The 22,381-nt window shown below is 42.0% G+C and overlaps 1 protein-coding gene across 8 annotated transcripts in view; it reads right to left on the minus strand.

The window, feature by feature from the left end:
- The window catches only part of CTNND2 (catenin delta 2), a 1,171,885-nt gene that overhangs the window by 185,013 nt on the left and 964,491 nt on the right, over positions 1–22,381 (minus strand). For all 8 annotated transcript variants that reach the window (XM_008164383.4, XM_008164381.4, XM_065584231.1 and 5 more), the window contains one exon: positions 6,266–6,449. In XM_008164383.4, the coding sequence (XP_008162605.2) occupies positions 6,266–6,449 (184 nt within the window). The remainder of the gene's footprint in view (positions 1–6,265; positions 6,450–22,381) is intronic.

Raw genomic sequence — 22,381 nt, forward strand, 5'->3', positions numbered from 1 at the left:
CATCCTAATTTTTTTGGCGAAACTGGGCATTTGTTCTGTTTGCTCTTACCAACTGATGATCAGATGGCAAGAGCAAATGGGACAAATGCCCAGTTTTGCCAAAAAAATGGGGTATGCCCCCCATAGTGGGGTGCGGAGGAATGTTTGGGCGGGGGGAGTGAGTGGCAACACTAGTCCCGCATGGCGGGGCTCAGATGAGCAGTGATGCCAGCCAGCCCCGTGCATGGGAGGAGGGAGGCCCTAAGGCCACCCCCGCGCATGGAAGGGGGCTCTGGTGAGCGGCTTGGGCCAGCCCCACTTGTGGGGAGGAGGGCTCTGGCGAGCAGCTCGGGCCAGTTCTGCATAGATTGGGGGCTCAGGTGAGCGACTTGGGACAGCTCTAAGTGAAGGGAACTCGGGCAAGCCCTGCGCAGTGTCCCATTTTCTAGGGTTACCTTACGTCCAGATTTTCCTGGACATGTCCAACTTTTTGGTCCTCAATTCCCCGTCCAGGAGGAATTTCCAAAAAGCCGAACATGTCCGAGAAAATACTCCCAGCTTTGCCGGCATCCCTGCCCCAGTCCCGGGCATACCTTAGAGCGGGCTCTGGCAGGCTGCGAGCTGCAGTCGGATTCCCCCTCAGCGGCGGCGGCTGCTGCTGCTGCTGCTGGGAAACACCTCAGCTCTGTGCAGCTGAAGAGCCCAGCGTCTTTTGCCCGAGCACTACCAGCTTCACAGTTTGCCATGCAGCCCCCATACCTCCAGCCCCTGCGCTCCCGGCCGGGCGCTTCCCCAGTACAGCAGCAGCCAGAGCCCGGGAGGCGGGAAGCACCTGGCCAGGGGCGCAGGGGCTGGAGGTATGGGGGCTGCGCAGCAAAAATCTTTCCTTGCAAATGGGACAGTCATAGATGACCAGTAAAAAAAGGCTACTTTCACTCCAAGTAAATAGCTGGCTCCATTTATACAGTTACACAAGCTTACAGAGCTTGTGCTTGTCAACAAACTTGGGAACACTTTTTTAGCTGAACAGGTATTCTTAAACCATGATCAGAGACTCAACAGTTGTCTTTTTTGTAATGGTCATGTATGATCAAGGGCCCATGTAATCTGTGGCAAAGAAGATCTGTGGCAAACCCCTGGTTTCTGTGGCACTCTGTTGTGGCAGACTACAAAGTCTGTACCCCCTTCATTTACATTAAAAACTGAAATTTCTTTGGGAGATAAATATGGAGATGAATAGTACAATTGGTGTTATTTATTATATGCTGGCCTCAGATTTTTCATTGTCAGCCTGCAGCAGATTTTCATATTGAAATTCTATACTGCATCATGGCAGTTCTTGAAGGTAGAAAGCAATTGGAGCTTCTGACATTGGAGGAAGATTATTATTTTGGGATATTCACATTAGCTGAATGTTTCAACTGCAATCACCTTCAGTGAAACAGTTAACAATATAGACATTTAAACTCTTACCATTATAATGTACAGTTAATACCTGAGAGCTATTTCTTTAGGCCATCTGTAAATCCAGCCAGAAACCACTGGATCAGTTTATGTTCATCTCACTTTTTTCAAACGTTCTTTTCTTTGCTAATGTGCAGGCTAGAGACTTTTTTTTTTGATTGAAAGATTAGATTCTGAAACACATTACGGGGACAATTTTGACAGCCACAGAATATATAGGGACCTATATATGATGAGTATCTGAACTACTATCGCCTCAAAGTTTTAAGTCTTTGACTAAGTTTATAAAGAAAAAAGTAAAGAAATTGATGCTTTAATACGTTGTAAATTTTCAGGAAAGAAACCTCTATGTATGATAGAAAATCAAATGAAACATAAAAGAGCGAAGGGTATACAGCAACATAAGCATCTACAAAGTGTAACCAGTACTGTTAATTAGAACTGTTAGAAAGTCTTGCAACACAACAAACTTGACAAGTTTCACGTGAAATAATTTTGGCATCAAAAGCCTTTTCTCAAAACTCAAACTGAAAAAATGTTGTGGTCTTTGGATAAATGTGATTTTTTTCAAGACTGATGTTTTTAGATTTGTTTTGGTTTTGTAAATAAATAACCACGATAGTTATATATAGGACAAGGGGACATGTTAAAATCACACATTAGGGCTTTAAGGTTCAAATGACCCAGTATGAGCCATACACCACACCTGAAAGTTAACAAAACTCATAGTTTTCATTTTGATGTTCATCTTCACTTTAAAGGATTCAAATGAACCAGAAATGATAAAACAAAGATCCAGGATTTTATAAACATGTGAACAGAAATCATCAGTCTTAGCTGAAACACACAAGCACTGAAACTGGTAATGTTTCACAGAGCTGAATGTGCTAATTCCTGGCACCACATTGGGGAGACAAGATAATTGGGAGTTACTGTGTAATATGTCATATGCGATACCTCAAAATGTTATGAAAGATGAATATTTATATTGGAATGAGGAATAATGGGTGTTATTTTGTACTTCCAGCTTTTAATGTTCTAAATAATTTTAAAATACCTAAGTTATATGAAACTAATAGCACTTGTGTGGTTAACAGAATTACTGGCTTTTTTCATGTCACAAAAGCGTAAGCACTACACTTAATAAACAACTCTCCATTCAGCAAGACATAAACTTAACAACACAAAATTAGGGCTTGATTCTGCAGCAATCATTCACATGAATGGACACATTGACTTCAACTGGACTACATCTGTGAGGGAGGGTTGTCGGATTAAGCCCATACAACTTTAAAATACAAAGCAAAGATCTAGCAATGACTACTATAAGTCATTGTAGGGTAACCATCAGCATAATGTCTATAGCTTATCTCATCTCTCTCTTTATTTAAACCTCCCAACTGCAAAAATATCATATAACCAAGTAAACATTGAAGCTATAGCATTAAAAAAGCATTAAACTTTTCATATCTCATCCTGATTGTGCTCAAAGGCCCATCGATATTATACACTTGGAAACATTCAAAAACACATTTTAAAGAAAGAAACAGATTCAGAAAATATTTTTCTAAGATATATCAGTGAAAATCTTATGTGCTTCATATCTACAGGTGCTAGCTGCCAACATTGCTCCCTCACAAGTAAATCAAAGGAGTCCTAGTTGAGGGAAAAAAGCAAAACTGAAGATGAGAGGGCAGAAGAGGAAGTCTTGTCTCTAATAAGAAAGTGAATGTCTCAAAGAAAAAGATAATGTGCTTTCCATAAAGGTACATATTTGAAACCAAATGGATATGCATAAACAGGCTCAACCTGGAAGCTATTATATCATCTTGCTTTAAATATTATCTATCTTTCTTTGTGATACCCACAGGTTATCACAAATGTGCACCAGAGGGTACATGCATCTAGACATAAATAGGAAGAAGTAATGATGGCCTTTAAAGTTGAGTGGGAACACTTAAAATATAGTATAACAAATTGTTTAAACTATGCATTGGATGCAATATGCTGTCAGGTACTCTAAGGCTCAAAGCATTGTAGTCTTTTTCTCAAAGACATTATGCTCCTTCTCTCATTCTACAATCTCACAAAACACAGAGACAGAGAGATTAATGGAAAGCAGAAAATGAGCTGCCCTTTCACAGATAAACATACAGGGTGCTGATGATTTTACTTTTAAAATATACATATATATTTTAAATGCCCAATAGGACCTTATCACCTAAGACACAAAAATAACTCAGAGGACATCATTCCAAGATACATCAAGTGGTTAGTGGGACATTTCTGCCCTTCACATTACATGATGCTTAGTGTTCCTCACTGTGACAGGTTTACAACAGAGACTTGTGGAAGGTAAAAGGGAAAGTTTGTGCTGCTCTGAAGCATAAACCAGTTTAATGCTTTCTGAATGTTCTGTGCCTCTAGATTAATATCAGTTTATAAGAGGAGGAGGTATTGCATAGTGAAGATCAACTCTGTGAGTTTGTCTGCACTTACACATCCCACTAACTCAGGGATGGGCAAACTACTGCCCTTGGCAGCACGGGGCTAAGGCAGGCTCCCTGCTTGCCCTGACCCCGTGCCACTCCCGGAAGTGGCTGGCACCATGTCCCCATGTCGCCTGCAGGCACCGTCCCCTGCAGCTCCCATTGGCCGGGAATGGAGAACCACGGCCAATGGGAGCTTCAGGGGAGGTACCTGCAGGTGAGGGCAGCACACCGAGCCCTCTGCCCCCGCCCCCCCGCCAGAGACTACAGGGACGTGGTGCTGGCTGCTTCCAGGAGCAGTGCAGGGCCAGGGCAGGCAGGGAGCCTGCCTTAGCCCTGCTGCACACTACTGCCACCCCGGAGCCCGCACCCCAAACCCCTCCTGCACCCTGCCCTGAGTCCCCTGCTGCATCCCTCCTGCACCCCACACCCCTGGCCTGAGCCCCCTGCCATACCTCACATCCTCCTGCACCACAACCCCCTGCCCTGAGCCTGCTCATACACCCTGCACCCCAACCCCTTGCCCTGAGCCCCTTCCTGCACACCGCACTCCCTCCCGCAACCCAACCCCCTGCCCCAGCCCTACATTCATGGCCCTGCATACAATTTCCCCAACCAGATGTGGCCAAAAAGTTTGCCCACCCCTGCACTAACTGATAAAAAGTGAAGCAGGAAAAGGTGACTTTAGAGAGGGAACAAAGAGCAGAACTACCATCAAGGATGCTACTAGAATAAGAACCAGATACATCACAGCGGGTACCCACAATGGATAAGGTAATGGCTTTCTAAGTCAGATTGTGGGTTCATGTCCCATCTGGGGTGAAAAACAACTTCCTTCCTGTATATTGTAAGGAAACCTTAGCCTTACTTAACAGGTGGAGTGATAGCTCAGGGTTTAAGCATTGGCCTGCTAAACCCAGGGTTGTGAGTTCAATTCTTGAGGGGGCCATTTAAGGATCTGGGGCAAAAATCTGTCTGGGGATTGGTCCTGCTTTGAGTAGAGGGCTGGACTAGATGACCTCCTGAGGGAGGTCCCTTCCAACCCTGATATTCTATGACAATCAGTCCAACACTTTCTGGATATCATGGGAATGGGTACTTCTTTTACAATAATACTCTCTAGTGCCTTGAAACATGAACACAAGTCCAAGCTATATCACCAAACTCGTTTCAAAATCAGAAGAGTGCAAATACCTAACATACTTAAGGCGTTCCAAAATACCTCACGTAGCCATTACATGCTGCAATTTTAAATTCAATATCAGCAGACATTTATGAAGTATTACCAGTTGTTCTTGTAATAGCATCATAACATTAGTCAAGCAAACACTATTATTTTTCCACAGAACTTCTGATGCTATTTCCGAGGTTGAGATAACTCACCAGAAACCAACCAACCAACCCACCTCATGGCTCATGATAGATAGGTAATGGAGCAAATAGCAAAACACCCCACCTAATTGCATATACCAACATTTGGAGCTATACTGACAGTTACAATTACAATAATACCAATAATACATAGTATTTATATAGCACATTATTTCTGCAGAGTGATTCAAACATTAACTAACTAATCTTTATAATAACCCTGTAAGGTAGATAAATATTATCTCAATTATACAGAGAGAGAAATTGATACACAGAGGTTGTGGAACCTGCCCAAAGTAAACAAGTCAGTGCAAGAAACAAGACTAGAACTCAGGAGTTTCTGACTCAATCCTTTGATATAAATTTGTCAGGGAAAAAACAGTTCCTGATCTTGCTACTTTTTTCTCTACATCCACATCACAAATTAACAACAGATATTCAAGGGTTGCAGATACCTGTTAAGGAACAGTTTGTGTATTTCCATCCCATAATATTAAATGGGCTGGTTTATTTCTACACATCTTTTTTCATCACTCTTTCTTGCATAAAAAAATCCCAGCTGCTTTATACAGTCACATTACATTTAATGGCATTTGGAACTCAGAAGGCATTCAAACATTCCTTTCTGTAAGCGTCTGTGTTACTTTGTACACTAATTAAGTTGGAGTGATAATGAGAACATATTGACACCATTTAAGCAACTGGGGAATGAGACAATCTACAAGTAGTAGAAAAACATCTGCAACATGCTTTGGTGCAGGGGACTGGTCAAAACTATTTAAAAAAAACGTGTACAGATTGTTCTTGAATGGCTTGAAGCTTATCTATGGAATTAATTTCAAGATTTAAGGGCTACCATATGAAAAGTCATCTTCCCTGCTGAAATGCAAACCAAGTTTAATATATTTGGGGGTGCTGGGAATGAAAATTCAAAATAAAATAGCATGATTCAGCTGACTCACCTTAGGCACCCAGTGGCATTGCGCAGCACCTGTGATGAATGGAGCTGTATTTTGTGATCATCCTGGAGGGGCGAGTTGTCCCATCCCGAGTGAGGGATGATCACTGCATTAGTCAACACTGCAAGGGCATCCTGGATGATTGGCATTTTCAGTGCATCACAAGAGGATAGATTCCAGAGAACTCCTACAAAAAGCAAATGATTAATAATTAGTACTTCTGGGTGACAACAGAGAGCAATTCTTGTTTTGAAATTACTTTTCATGGCACTGTTATTCTTAATCAAACTGTATACCAAAGAAAGTCTGCACAGTGTCTGAAGGATCAGTGATGACTAAATACTGCCCCACTAAGATGTTACTTTTTAATTTTCCTTTAAAAATAAACTGAGTCTCCACAGCAATCCTGAAGTTTATCAGGGTTAAGGCTGACAACTGGTCAGCATGTTTGTGATTTAGCTACTATTTTTTTATTAAAAATTAATAAAAAATAAATAACAGAGAACAAGTTTGTGCTACAGATTGGACTGCCATCCATCGGCAACTACATAGATGGAAGTAATTCCTCTTAGGATCTCCTGTGTAACTTGAATGGGGTGGTCTGGTAGCACCTTAAAGACTAACAGATTTATTTGGGCATAAGCTTTCGTGGGTAAAAAACACACTTCGTCAGATGCATGGAGTGAAAATAACTGATACAGGCATAAATATAGATTGGCACATGAAGAGTAGGGAGTTACCTTACAAGTGGAGAACCAGTGTAGACAAGGCCAATTCAGTCAGGATGGATGTGGTCCACTCCCAAGAACTGATGAGGAGGTGTCAATACCAAGAGAGGGGAAATTGCTTTTGTAGTGAGCCAGCCACTCCCAGTCCCTATTCAAGCCCAAACTGACAGTGTTACTGGGAGTTACCACTGGACTCCTCGTTGGTTTTGTGCATACAGACTAACATAGGTGCCCCTCTGATACTTGAATGGAGTGGCCAGGCTATGCTCTAGCTACAAATCTACCACAGGTTCTCCTTTGACAACTCACATGAAGTGTAACAGCCTTGCAAAATTCTGTTAACCCAGAACAAATCATTTTTACGGGCTAGTCAATTATCTTTTTTCCTCCATTGTCATTATGGCATAGAAGTAGATTTTCTGCCTCAGCTGGTAAATGTTCATGACAATTTTGCAAGGCTGGAATATAATTAGTTTTATTAATATATGTATGGCCTACATATTCATATATGTAGAGAGATAGCTAGAATTGTGTTAGTTACTTAACAAAATATATAAGCATTACAAATCTTATCCACAGGTAACAAGGCTAGAGGTCCAAACACTCACAAGATAATTTCTTTGAAAGAGATACCTTGTGCTAAGATTCAAAAATTACAAAAAGCAAATGAAAAATTACAATAAAATGAAAATTTCTTGGAATAGCCATAAAGATTACATCAAAAGAAAGATTACTACTCTCACATTTTGGTATTTAAGGATAGACTATCAAAAGCAAACCATATAATTTGAGTTACTTAAATATAAAAATAAAGAAAGTAGACAAAACAGTTATAAATAAAAATGAAAAAAAAACCAACAGTTTGTAGAGAAATGGTTCATGCTAAATCTTTTTGCAGTATTCTGAGATGTGAAAGCAACCTACAGTAAATATGAACCAATAACTAGAAGATTTAATTTTTTAGTTTTATTTATATGCTTAATTTTCCTGTACATATTTCATACATGAAATTGCATATTTTTGTACATACTGATTAATGTCAGTCATTTGGGTAACTATTTCGATAACAAATGACCTGATTGAAATATTCCATATATAGTAAGCAGGTAACTAACTCATTGTCAGTGTCAGAGCCAGAAAAATGAAAAAGCTGCAACATAAATACTATTTTGCGGTCGTCTAAAAATAACTTCTTTCTTCAAACATCCCTTTGAATTATTTTTTTTCAAACAGCAAATGAAATACTGTATTTCTTTAAGAGAATATGCATCTGCACAGCTACTGAACTCCATTTTTCCATGGCCTCTGCTTATGAAGATTTTATCAGCATGTTTTCATTATACACAAAGTTTCTAATTCTCCACTGCCCGGCACCTTGTATAGCAGGGGTGGGCAAACTTTTTGGCCCGAGGGTCACATCTGGGTGTGGAAATTGTATGGTGGGCCCTGAATGTTCACAAAATTGGGGGTTGGGGGTGCGGGAGGGTGCAGGAGTTGCTCTGGGCTGGGACCGAGGGGTTCGAGGGCAGGAGAGGGCTCAGGGCTGGGGCCAGGGCCGGCTCGAGGCACCAGCTCAGCAAGCAGGCGCTTGGGGCGGCCAAGGGGAAGGGACGGCAGGTCGGGCTCTTCGGCGGCAATTCGGCGGCAGGTCCCTCGGTCCCTCTTGGAGGGAAGCACCTGACACCGAAGAAGAAAGCGGTGTGGTGGAGCTGCCGCCGATAGTGATCGCGGCTTTTTTTTTTTTTTCCCCGCCGCTTGGGGCGGCAAAAACCCTGGAGCTGGCCCTGGCTGGGGCAGGGGGTTGGGGCACGGGAGGGAGTCAGGGTGCATGCTCCAGGCAGCACTTACTTCAAGCAGCTCCCAGAAGCAGCGGCATGTCCCCCATCCAGCTCCTACGCGGAGGCGCTGCCAGGCAGCTCTGCGCGCTGCCCCTTCCGCAGGTGCCGCCCCTGCATCTCCCATTGGCTGCAGTTCCCGGCCAATGGAAGTTGGGTGGGCAGCGTGCAGAGCCCCATGGCTGCCCCTACGCATAGGAGTCAGAGGGGGGACATGCCACTGCTTCCAGGAGCCGCGTGGAGCGGGGCAAGCCCCAAGCCCACTCCCTGGCTGCAGCACCGGAGCAAGGCAAGCCCCGGACCCTGCTCCCCAGCAGGAGCTCGAGGGACAGATTAAAACGTCTGGAGGGCTAGATGTGGCCCCTGAGCCGTTGTATGCCTACCCCTGTGGTATAGTTATTAACATCTCTGCAAAGTGAGTGTAAAATAATACCAAAGCATCACAGTCACCTTTGATACTTACTTGCCACTCTGCACAGGTGTAAGTAATATCCACAGTGCATAGCAGTGGAAAATGAGACCCATAATTAATTCAATGCCCAATGAAGTCAATAGGAGCATATCCACTGACTCCTTCTAAAGAGGCACATAGGAAGCAGAAACCTGGACCTCAATCCTGCTGAGCACTTAACCATGTGCATAATCCCATAAGAAACATAAGAATGGCCATACTGGGTCAGACCAAAGGTCCATCTAGCCCAGTATCCTGTATTCCAACTGTGGTCAATGTCAGGTGCTTCAGAGGGAATGAACAGAACAGGTAATCATCAAGTGTTCCATCCCCTGTCACCCATTCCCAGCTTCTGGCAAACAGAGGCCAGGGACACTTCAGAGCATGGTTTTGCATCCCTGCCCATCCTGGCTGATAGCCATTGATGGACCTACCCTCCAAGAACTTATCTAGTTCTTTTTTGAACCCTGTTATAATCTTGGCCTTCACAACATCCCCACTGATTTTTTCCCCCTTACTCCATGTTAATATTTCCTTATTCTCTTATCTTCCAGAACATTCTTGCTGGTTAAAAGTAAGGTCAGATAAATATCTCCACAACATGCTATATGCAGTGTAGTTGTAGCCATGTCAGTCCCAGGAAATTAGAGAGACAGGATAGGTCAGGTAATATCTTTTATTGGACCAATTTCTGTTGCTGAAGAAGAGCTATGTGTAACTCAAAAGCCTGTCTCTCTCACCTGCCAAAGTTGGTCCAATAAAAGCTATTACCTCACCCACAACAACATGCTGACATTTACTAATGACTGAGACAGTGATTTGTGATATTCTTTAAGCTCCTTTGCCTTATTTATATATACACTAGACATTTCACATAAGAACTTTCTCTCCATAAGGGGGTGCTACTGATAGAGTGACCAGACAGCAAGTGTGAAAAATCAGGACGGGGGTGGGATGTAATAGGCTCCTATACAAGAAAAAGACCCGAAAATCGGGACTGTCCCTATAAAATCGGGACATCTGGTCACCCTAGCTACTGATGTTTGTAAGCTGCTGGAATCTCCACCGAGCTCCACACTCACCAGAGAGTCAAAAAGTCACCCATGCTGCGGTCTGGTTTTAACTCCACAATAACATTAATCCCTAGGATACCACCAGACCAGTCCGACTGTCCGAAATCCTGCTGTCAGGGAGGTACTCTCACCTCTCTTACATTCAGGGTGGAATCTAATAAGACACACTGCCCCAATGAGTCAGCAGTAATGAACATGCTGCTCCTTGCTGAGTTCCAGCACCTGTTAACAGAAGGAGCAATAGGACAATCCTGGCATATTGTGATAATGCTTCAAATCTAAATTTAAAGCTTTAAAAAGGTACAAATCATGTCTCTGAAACATTTATTCTCCCCAATCACAAGTGGAGGAGCCCTCTTCTCATCCAGTTGCAGCAGTGGGAGGAGGGCATCCCTGGATACCCTTCCCCACTCAAGGACGGGTGGCACCAGCGTAAACTGGGGAAAGATAGCTTGGAAGCACTTCCCCAGGAGGCACAGTACCAGTTTGGGGAGGAAGAAAAGCCCTTTCCTTGGCTGATCAGGAGGCAGAAAAAAGGTCCTCACGGAATTTCATCTCAGGCACCTCCTGCTGTGTGCCAAGCCTCTCTCCTACATGGCTGAAATGTATCTAAGCATACTACCTATCAGCAGTGTGTGTGGCTACGTAAGCTCACAGCCAAGGAGCTGTGCATCCTGAACCCACTAAAGCAAAGAGTTCACCACTGAAGCTTTTGCAGACTGCATCAAAGGAGCCTATCTTGAAAGCTTTGACACAATTTGTTTCCTTGCACAATAGATGCGTGTGGAACAGCCTAACAGCAAGGCCAGGCAGAAATGGATCCAACTCCCATCTCTGGACTGTCTACCCAAGTGCCTGAATACCATTATCTGTCCCCAAGAGGGCAGGGAATTGGCCTTTACAACTCAACCAATGCTCATGTATAACTGGGTCTACCCTGTTAAACATGGGTTGGTTTTCCAATGGAGATAACGACTCCTGACTGTAACTGGAAAGTTTTGCTATCAATAGATGGCCTTGCAGAGTGAGAAGAAGGGGAGTAGGAATTAACTAGATGTATTCTCAATATCACTTTTTCCTCAGTAATTTCCTTTCATTGCATCCTGTCTATCCATTTGCGTGCAGCCTATATATATTGTAAGGTGTTCAAGGCAGAGACCTTGGATCCCCCTTTTTTAGTAAACTACTTAATATTCTTTATCATACCCTAGGCTTGCCAAGGGCATGTCTACATTGGGATTTTAACACATTAGTTAGTATGTTAAAAATACAGCTTCTTTCCAATGTAGCCATAGCTCTGGGATAGATAAAAGCAGTTGTTGTTTAAAAACATGGTAACTGGTCATAGTCAACCCTTTTTTACCATGACCATATCACAAGTTTTTAAATCCAACTGTTTTTCATCTTCAGTGGGTGCTAAATGGTGATTAACAATGTATTAATTCAAATGTATTTGGCCTGGTCCACACACAGGTTTTGTACCAGTATAACTCTGTTAGTTAGGGGTGTGATTTTTTTACCAAAGGAATTATATTTGTACAATCCTGGATCTGTATGCACATATACCAGTATGGTGCATATTAATGGTATAGCTTAATCCCCCACTTCCATTTGGGAATAACTATATCAGTATAAGGCACCTTTACACCTGTATAACTGTGTCCCCACCAGGAGAGTCATTCCACTTTAAATATATCAGCATAGGTAATGTGGCACAACGTTTGTATGTAACCAAGGGCTTAGGTAACATATTTTCTATCTACACTCATTTGCCTAGTGTAGACAAAGCCAGTGAGATGCAGCTGCTGGAGCAGGGGAAGAAAGTTGTTGGCAAGGCAGAAACAGCTCAACTCCACTCTGGGATTTGGCCAGTCTTTCATTGCCTCATATGTTACCTGTTATCTGCTCTTACTCCTCAGCCCTGGTCTCTGGTGCCTCTTCGGTGACATCACATCTTATTTTAGCTGCCACAATGTGCCCCACCCCTCTTCTGAGCACTGTACACAGTATTTGAAGAGTATTATCCTGGGGTATCTTTTTAGCTGATTAATCCTTCCTCCCCTTTCACAGGAAGAGAAAAAGTTCAGGTCAGTCAGTTTCCCAAAGCCAGTGTGCCTCCTTGGCTCCAGGATTGCAAATCCTGATCCCCGGGTGAACCCACTGTATGTACTTTATATTTAACATTGCTTTGGGGCAATGGGAGAGCCTTCACTGAGGAGGGCTTTAAACTAGGTTTGATGGGGGCAGGATACAAAAGCCCACAGGTAAGTCAAAAACATGGTGACCTGGGAGAAGGGTCGGAACCTGAGGGGAGCATAGGCTGTTATAGCAGGGATAAGGGAGAAACAAGAGAGAACATAGATGGGAAATCAAATCAGTATCTTAGATGTCTGTATACTAATGCAAGAAGTATGGGGAATAAGCAGGAAGAACTAGTTAATAAACACAACTATGACATAGTTGCCATAACAGAGACTTGATGGGATAATACACATGACTGCAATATGGGTATAGAAGGGTACAGTTTGCTCAGGAAGGACAGGCAGTGAAAAAAGGGAGGGGGTGTCACCTTATATATCAAAGATGTATACACTTGGACTGAGGTTGAGATGGAAATAGGAGACAGGCTTGTAGAAAGGTCTCTGGGTAAGGAGAAAAGGGGTAAAAAACAAGAGTGATGTCATGGTAGGGGTCTACTACAGACCACCTAACCAGGAAGAAGAGGTGGATGAGGCTTTTTTTAAACAACTAACAAAATCATCCAAAGCACAGAACTTGGTGGTGATGGGAAACAGACATCTGTTGGGAAAATAACATAGAAGGGCACAGATTATCCAACAAGTTCTTGGAATGTACAGTATTGGAGACAATTTTTTATTTCAGAAGATGGAGAAAGCTACTAGGAGAGAGGCTATTCTAGATTTGGTTTTGACACATAGGGAGGAACTGGTTGAGCATTTAAAAATGGAAGGCAGCTTGGGCAAAAGTGATCATGAAATGATAGAGTTCATGATTCTAAGGAATGGTAGGAGGGAAAACAGCACAATAAAGGTAATGGATTTATAAAAGAAGACAGACTTTAGCAAACTCAGGGAGTTGGTAGGTAAAATTCCAAGGGAAGCAAGTCTAGGGGGAAAACAGTTAAAACTGGCAATTTTTCAAGAAGACATTTTTAAGGGCACAAGAGCAAACTACCCCACATCATAGGAAAGATATAAAGTATGGCAAGAAACCACCCTGGCTTAACCAGGAGATCTTCAATGATCTGAAACTCAAGAAAGGGTGCTACATAAAGTGGAAAGTAGGTCAAATTATGAAGGATAAATATAAACAAACAACACAAGCATGTAAGGATAAAATCAGAAAGGCCAAGGCACAAACGAGATCAAACTAGCTAGAGACATAGAGGATAAAAAGAAATCATTCTACAAATACATTAGAAGCAAGAAGATGACCAAGGACATAATAGCCCATTATTCAAGGAGTGGGTAAAAACAATAACAGAAAATGTGGAAATGGTAGTAATGTTAAATGTCTTTTTTGTTTCAGTTTTTACCAAAAAGTTTAATAGCAATTGGACATCTAACAAGGTAGGATATGAGGCTAAAATAGGGAATAAACAAGGTAAAAATTACTTAAACACGTTAGGTGTCTTCAAGTCTCCAGGGCCTGATGATATACATCATAGAATGGTCAAGGAGCTGACTGAGACGATAGATGAGCCATTAGTGATTATCTTTGAAAAGTCATGGAAGACAGGAGAGATTCCAGATGATGGGAAAAGGGCAAATATAGTGCCAATCTATAAATAGGGGAATAAGGACAACCCAGGGAATTACAGACCAGTCAGCTTAACTTCAGTACCCAACAAGATAATGGAGCAAACAATTACGCAATCAATTTGAAAACACCTAGAAACTAATAAGGTGATAAGTAACAGCATGGATTTGTCAAGAAAAAATCATGTTAAACCAACCTAATGGTTTTCTTTGACAGGATAACAAGCCTTTTGGATGGGGGGGAAGTGGTAGATGTGATATAGCTTGACTTTAGTAAGGTTTTTGATACTGTCTCATATGACCTTCTAATAAACAAACTAGGGAAATACAACCTAGATGGAGCTACTATAAGGTGGGTGCAAAATTGGTTGGAAAATCATTCCCAGAGAGTAGTTATGAGTGGTTCACAGTCAAGCTGGAAGGGCACCACGAGTGGGGTCCCACAGGTATGGTTCTGGGTCTAGTTCTGCTCAATATCTTCATCAATGATTTAGATAGTGGCATAGAGAGTACACGCATAAAGTTTACGGATGATACCAAGCTGGGAGGGGTTGCAAGTGCTTTGGAGGATAGGATTAAATTTCAAAATGATCTGGGCAAACTAGACAAATGGTTTGAAGTAAATAGGATGAAATTCAATAAGGACAAATGCAAAGCTCTCCACATACAAAATAGGAAAAGACTGCCTATGAAGGAGTACTGTGGAAAAGGATCTGGGGCTCATAGTGGATCACAAGCTAAATATGAGCCAATGGCATAATACTATTACAAAAAAGAAGGCAAGCATCATTCTGGGATGTATTAGCACGAGTGTTGTAAGCAAGACACTAGAAATAATTCTTCCGCTCAACTCCATGCTGATATGACCTCAACGAGTATTGTGTCCAGTTCTAGGCACCACATTTCAGGAAAGATGTGGAGAAATTGGAGAAACTCCAGAGGAGAGCAACAAAATTAATTAAAGGTCAAGAAAACTTGACCTATGAGGAAAGATTGAAAGTATTGGGTTTGTTTAGTCTGGAGAAGAGAGGGGACATGATAACAATTTTCAAGTACATAAAAGATTGTTACAAAGAGTAGGGAGAATTTTTTTTTCTTGTTAACCTCTGAGGATAGGACAAGAAGCAATGGGCTTAAATTGCAGCAAGGGGGTTTAGGTTGGAAATTAGGAAAAACTTCCTAACTGTCATGGTGGTTAAGCACTGGAATAAATTGCCTAGGGAGGTTGTGGAATCTCCATCACTCGAGATTTTTAAGAGCAGGTTAGACAAACACCTGTCAGGGATGGTCTAGATAATACTTAGTCCTGCCATGAGTGCAGGGGACTGGACTAGATGACCTCTCAATGTCCCTTCCAGTCCTGCAATTCTATATGTTCATGAGACATGCTACAGTTATTTTTGAAAAACAAATTTCTATTAAATATATCAGCCATTTCAAAGTCCATTTCCCTCTATTTGAATAGGCAAAACTGAATAATAAAATGTTCATGGGATAAATCCTTAACTCCTTGCAGTATTTTACTCCTGAAAAAATGCTGAGTTTTGTTCTAGAATCATAGACTCGTACAACTGGAAGGGACCTCAATCTTCCTTCATAGGTCATGTTTTCTAGACCTTTAATAATTTTTGTTGCTCTCTTCTGGATTTTCTCCAATTTTTCCACATCTTGCCTGAAATATGGCGCCCAGAACAGGACACAACATTCCAGTTGAGGCTATATCAGCACGGAGTAGAGTGGAAGAATTACTTCTCGTGTCTTGCTTACAACACTCCTGCTAATACATCCCAGAATGATGTTAGCTTTTTTTGCAACACTGTTTCACAGTTGACTCATATTTAGCTTATGATCCACTATGACTTCCAGATCCCTTTCTGCAATGCTCCTTCCTATGAAGTCATTTCTCATTTTGTATATGTGCAACTGATTGTTCCTTCTGTAATATCCGAGGAAGACCTTCAGGGTTTTGCCATATGTGAATTGCAGGGAGTAATGAGATTTACATTTTGGCACATTTACTTTTAAAAAAGGATAAAAGCAATCAGTACTAATACAAAATTTTGGTGTATTTTCCTCTTTAACACTTTATAAATTAGAAGGTTGAAGACAGGATCAATACATTTAAAAATAGAGATGAGGCTGCTGAGAATTATTTTACTGCTAAGCAGAAAGAGCTTTCATCCACCAATCTCAGGTAGTAATGGCAAGCTTTTCAACCCAAGTCAAATGAATTTAAGTTATTTCAAAGAGTATTGCATAATCTAACTCAAAGGAGCAGAGCAAGATATTTTTGAAGTTTGAAGAGGCTAAATTTAATCAAGTTATCTGGCCAAAGAAAAAACTGAATACCTGATTGGTTTGAAACTCAAATTCATCTTTGATTATTAAACTCTTTATTACAGTTTTGGTCAGTGTCTGAGATATTCTAGTTCCAATATTCATACAGATACTGACCTGATATGCCAAACGCTACGCTCGGATACCACATCAATTAAAAACCAGGTATCACACATACATGCAAGATCAGAATATGGACCTAATTGGAATCCATGTCCAGAATAGGGAAAGGAGTGTTAAATATCCAGCACAGGTTTTAATGCCATCTTATATGTTATAAAAAGGCAAACAACCCTCACATATCAACACAATATTAAGGTTACAAATGTAAACACAAATCAAGAAAATGAAAGGTTAAAGTTCACCGAGGAACATCATCCCAACAACATAGCTATTATGTATTTTTGATTTCTGTTTTTCCTGTAAAATATTCATCATACAATAAAACATACAGTATGAACAATGTGGATAAACAAATGCTGCAGGACCTAGACCTTTAGATTTTTCTGAATTAGGTGCATTTAATATTCTACTCTTAAAATTGTATTAATGTATTTTTTGCATTTAATTTCTGACCTTTAGAAAGAAACAAGTTTCCTCCTTCCCAACTCCTCCATTCTCCACCTCTCTTTTTCTTTCCATCTACACCAAATAAACTGTTTCTAGATGGAGAGTATGGAATGCTGAAATCAGAGACACCTCAGAGCCCTCACATTTGACTGTATGCATAAAAACAACTTTGAAAAGACTGTGTATTTGTATCTTTAAACAGTGATACTGAACATTGACCCAATATATGTGACAAGAGTTAAGTACCCAGCCAAAATATTCTGTCCAGAGGTCAAACTATAAGGGACATTTGCTGGGGTCCAACGAGGCAATGAATCCTCCCCCACAGGCCATGGAGTGCCAGAGAGTCATTTTGTAACTTTTACTTTATTTTCAAGGCTCAGAAGTCAAATGTACATTGGCCAAACCGGACAGTCTCTACGCAAAAGAATTAATGGACACAAATCTGACATCAGGAATCAAAATACTCAAAAACCAGTGGGAGAACACTTTAACCTGTCTGGTCATTCAGTGACAGACCTGCGGGTGGCTATATTACAACAGAAAAACTTCAAAAACAGACTCCAACGAGAGACTGCTGAGCTAGAATTGATATGCAAACTAGACACAATCAACTCCGGTTTGAATAAGGACTGGGAATGGCTGAGCCATTACAAACATTGAATCTATCTCCCCTTGTAAGTATTCTCAGACTTCTTAACTGTCTGTACTGGGCTAGCTTGATTATCACTTCAAAAGTTTTTTTTTTCTCTTAATTAATTGGCCTCTCAGAGTTGGTAAGACAACTCCCACCTGTTTATGCTCTCTGTATGTGTGTATATATATCTCCTCAATATATGTTCCATTCTATATGCATCCGAAGAAGTGGGCTGTAGTCCACGAAAGCTTATGCTCTAATAAATTTGTTAGTCTCTAAGGTGCCACAAGTACTCCTGTTCTTCTTTTTGTATATTAATTCAGGTCCTGACCTCACAAAGCTTTAGTCGTGTTAGTAATCTAGACTCACTCCTCCTTATGGTCAAAAGAGTATTATCATTTGCAGCCTTAATGTTTAACTAACAAGCATTTGTTTATTTGGGTCTTTGTTGGGTTTTTATGGTTGGGGTTATTGTTAGCCAAAACAAAACAACAGCGAAGACTGAAGACAAAATCACTGGTGTGGCAGTGTAGAATTTTACACATTTTTTTACAACTCTGTAATGTGTAAGCTACACTACTCTAGATACATAATACAACTCACTCTGCACTAACATAACAGAAAATTTAATTGCCTATTTTTCATATGTGCCAAAAATTACTGTCGTCAAATTTTTTGTTTGGACTTTGGGATTCTTTTTTCCTCAAAACATAAACTACAACTATTCTTCATTGAGGATTAGCAACAAATAAAGTTTGAACTTTTCAATTCAGTGATTTTTTATTTTTATGCTAAAAATTCTGGGGAGATATATTTGTGTCTGATTACCAAATAGATCGAACCTAACTCCTCCTCCTTCTTCTTTGTACAAGTCACAATGTTTCAGCTCAGAAGCAGGGGTGGCTCTATGTTTTTTGCTGCCCCAAGCACGGCAGTAAGGTGGCCGCCTTCGTGCCTGCGGGCGATACGCTGGTCACACGGATTCGGCAGCGTCTCTGCGGGTGATCTGCCGGTCCCGCGGCATCGGCATACCCGCCGCCGAATTGCCGCCAAAACCACGGGACCAGCGGACCTCCCACAGGCACGCTGCCGAAGGCCGCCTGACTGCTGACCTCACAGCGACCAGCAGGCCGCCCCCCCACGGCTTGCCGTCCCAGGCACGCGCTTGGTGCGCTAGTGCCTGGAGCTGCCCTTGCTCAGAAGGAACATTTTCAAGAAAGTTCTGTGCAAGAGGGGGTTATAAGTCAAGTTGCAATCTAGAATATAGAATTCACTGTCAAAGATGCTGTGATACACAGGCTTCCTGGGTGAATACTACTACATAAACATTCACTTTTTTAATGTTAGGATCCAGATTTGATTTTTATTGAATTGCAACGGAAACATTTTCACTACCAAGGTCAGATATGTGAAAGCCTAACATTCTTTATCTCAGCTATGCTTTCCCTGGTCTAAAGCTGCATCTAGTGTTTTGGTTTTAAAAAAACAAAATGGTTTATTTTAATATTGCCTGAATGTGTTGCTAGAAACTTAATCTCAAACCTTTTCCTAGAAAGTTTAGCTGGATCGAATTTTGATCTCGTGTAACTCTAGTCACTGAAGTAAAGTTGAACCCACTTACACAAGATCTGCATTTGGCCCACCATTACTTTTTCTTGTTTGCTGAATACCTTGAAAATAATATACATATATAACCGTGGAGGGGGAGGAGATGTCAACCAGGTTTGCCAGGGAGTTGTTGGATTTAACATTAGACATTGGGGAGATTAATGCAAGAGGAGAAATAAGTTATGGTGAAAAAGAAAGAGTATTTCTGCTGATAGCCTCTTTTCCCTGACAATGATGAAGTTAAGTCTGTCCCATATTATATTCATTTTGCACAGAGAAACAGCAAACTCTTCTAAGTGAAAGGAAAGCAGGAGAGTGATCTCACCATTCAAATTCTCCTTGAGAAGGAAAATAATTCAGTCTATTCAAAATAAAGACTTTGGTTCCAATATGCTATTTAAGAGCGAGTGAAAACACCAATCCCATAATAAGAGGCTTATTAGAAAACACTTCACAAATGAAGTCTAATGGATGTTGTACATATAACAGAGAAGATTTTCAAAATGTTTACACTCGTCTATTTGTCTAGCACCTCTCACCAACGTAACCATCCACTTATACAGGAGCTGTTATTCAGCAACAGGCTCCAACCCAGAAAGCACAATTTTGCACCCACAATTTACTGCAGTTGTGGATTAAAGCAGACATCTCATTACTTGATTACAACAACTAATTCGAAAGTTGGACATCTAAATGGTACCATTGGCTCACACTCAACTGAATGCCAGGCTGATGCTCTTGTAAGAAACAGACTTTTACCTACTAACCAAATCTTAAAATTGAAATGTATGTCAAGTCATAATTTTATGTGCAGCAGTGATGATTCTATAATATATTTTGTAACAAGGTCTGCCATTCACACTCTGGATTTAGTCCTTCTTGAAGCCTGCGCTAAGCACAATTTTGACAAAAATTCAAAAATTTTTGAATAAAAATGTATCCATTGTGACAAAGTTCCTCCTCTATCTTGGTGGGTCCTGCGCCTATTGGTGGATTTTCTTGCCTCAGAGATTCACCATGTGGGTTGGGGAACAGTCCAGAGACCTTCCCCTCTGGAAGAACCCACAGTCCAAGTCAATTGGGAGGTTTGGGGGAACCCGGGCCCGCCCTCTACTGCAGCTGTCTATAGTGCCTCCTGTAACAGCTAAATGACAGCTACAACTCCCTGGGCTACTTCCCCATGGCCTCCTCCAAACACCTTCCTTATTCTCACCACAGGACCTTCCTCCTGGTGTCTGATAACGCTTGTGCTCGTCAGTCCTCTAGCAGCACACCCTCTCACTCTCAGCTCCTTGCGCCTCTTGCTCCCAACTCCTCACACTCGCACCACAAACTGAAGTGAGCTCCTTTTAAAACCCAGGTGCCCTGATTAGCCTGCCTTACTTGATTCTAGCAGCTTGTTCTTAATTGGCTCCAGGTGTCCTAATTAGCCTGCCTGCCTTAACTGGTTCCAACAGGTTCCTGAATACTCTAGTGCAGCCCCTGCTCTGGTCACTCAAGGAACAGAAAACTACTCATCCAGTGACAAGTATATTTGCCCTCTACCAGACTCCTGTACCCCACTGGTCTGGGTCTGTCACATATCCCTCCCCCCCTGCTCAACGCCAAGGGGTTGGGCAGCTTGGGATGCCAGACAGTGAACACGTGACAAGCCATCGGCATTTCCATGATGGCTCCCTGCTCTGTGTTGCACACGGAACTGGAAAGGTTGGAGGGATAAGAACCATCTGGTCACCCTTGTGTTCTTCTCCTTGTTCCGCTGCATCCATTGAAGAGGGGCATGGTCGGTCACGAGGACAAATCTGCCCCCAAGCAGGTAGTAGCGCAATGTTTCCATGGCCCATTTTACAGTGAGGCATTCTCTCTCCATCACTGCATATTTTTGTTCCCTTGGAAGGAGTTTCCGACTGAGGTATAGAATTGGGTGTTCCTCCTTCCCGACCATCTGTGATAGAATGGCCCCCAACCCTACTTCCAAGGCATCCGTCTGCAGGATAAACTCCTTGGTGAAATCAGGGGCTATCAGTATGGGGTTACTGCAGAGCGCAGTCTGTAGGTCTGTGAATGCTTCCTCTGCTGCGTCAGACCATCTCACCAGATCAGGTCCACGGGCTTTCACTAGGTCTGTCAGAGGGCTTCCCTTGTGGCAAAGTGGGGGATAAATCGGTAATATCCCACCACACCTAGGAACGCCCGGACTTGTTTCTTGCGACTTGGTTGGGGCCAATTTTGGATGGCCTGTAAGTTGCTCACTTGGGGTTTTACCAGACCTTTTCCCACAATGTAGCCAAGATATTTGGTCTCTGTAAACCCTACAGCGCACTTGGCAGGGTTTGCTGTAAGACCAGCTCGCCTGAAGGTATCGAGGACTGCCTCCACCTTCTCCAGGTGGGTTTCCCAGTCTGAGGTATGAATGACCACATTGTCCAAGTAGGCAGCAGCATAACTGTTATGCGGGCATAATAGCTTGTCCATGAGGCGATGGAAGGTAGCTGGGGCTGTAGGGATATTAAAGAAGGTACTAACAGTGATTCCCCCAAGTGACAGTGACCCCCTCATAATTTGTTCCCCACACTTTAAAATACAACAGTTTCACCAAGTACAAAAATCTCTTGGGTCTTCTGTTAAAACTTGTAAGCTACTGTCTGTAGAAACCATTGAGTATATCTATCCTGTGAAAGATAATTTACTACTATGTAAAACTTACAAACAAGTTAACTGACTTTGTTCTTGAAGTAATTGATACAAGGTAAACAAACACTATAAGCTGTTAAGTGACTTTCACTTCATTCAACGGCTCCTAGGACAGACCCCCACCCTCTGTGATTAAAGGGCCGGGAGTCTCAAATGAATTAGCACACACCCTGAAAGTGGTGGAGACAGTAAATTAAAATATGGTTAAGATATGGAATGTATGCTGATGAATGCTTGATATACATGAATGGTTAGGGAGGTGCCAGCCTAGAAAGGGAGTATCCATCGGCTGAAGAATGTGTCAAGTGGATGACCAGAAACCCCCCGGAGGGTAAACTGGGATCCAACCCATCACCTGGAAGGATGAGAAACAGAAACTTTGGACAGTGTGGAGCCACCAGGTATGT

The sequence above is a fragment of the Chrysemys picta genome, chromosome 2, assembly GCF_011386835.1.
Source record: "Chrysemys picta bellii isolate R12L10 chromosome 2, ASM1138683v2, whole genome shotgun sequence".
In the NCBI taxonomy this organism is placed as follows: domain Eukaryota; kingdom Metazoa; phylum Chordata; order Testudines; family Emydidae; genus Chrysemys; species Chrysemys picta.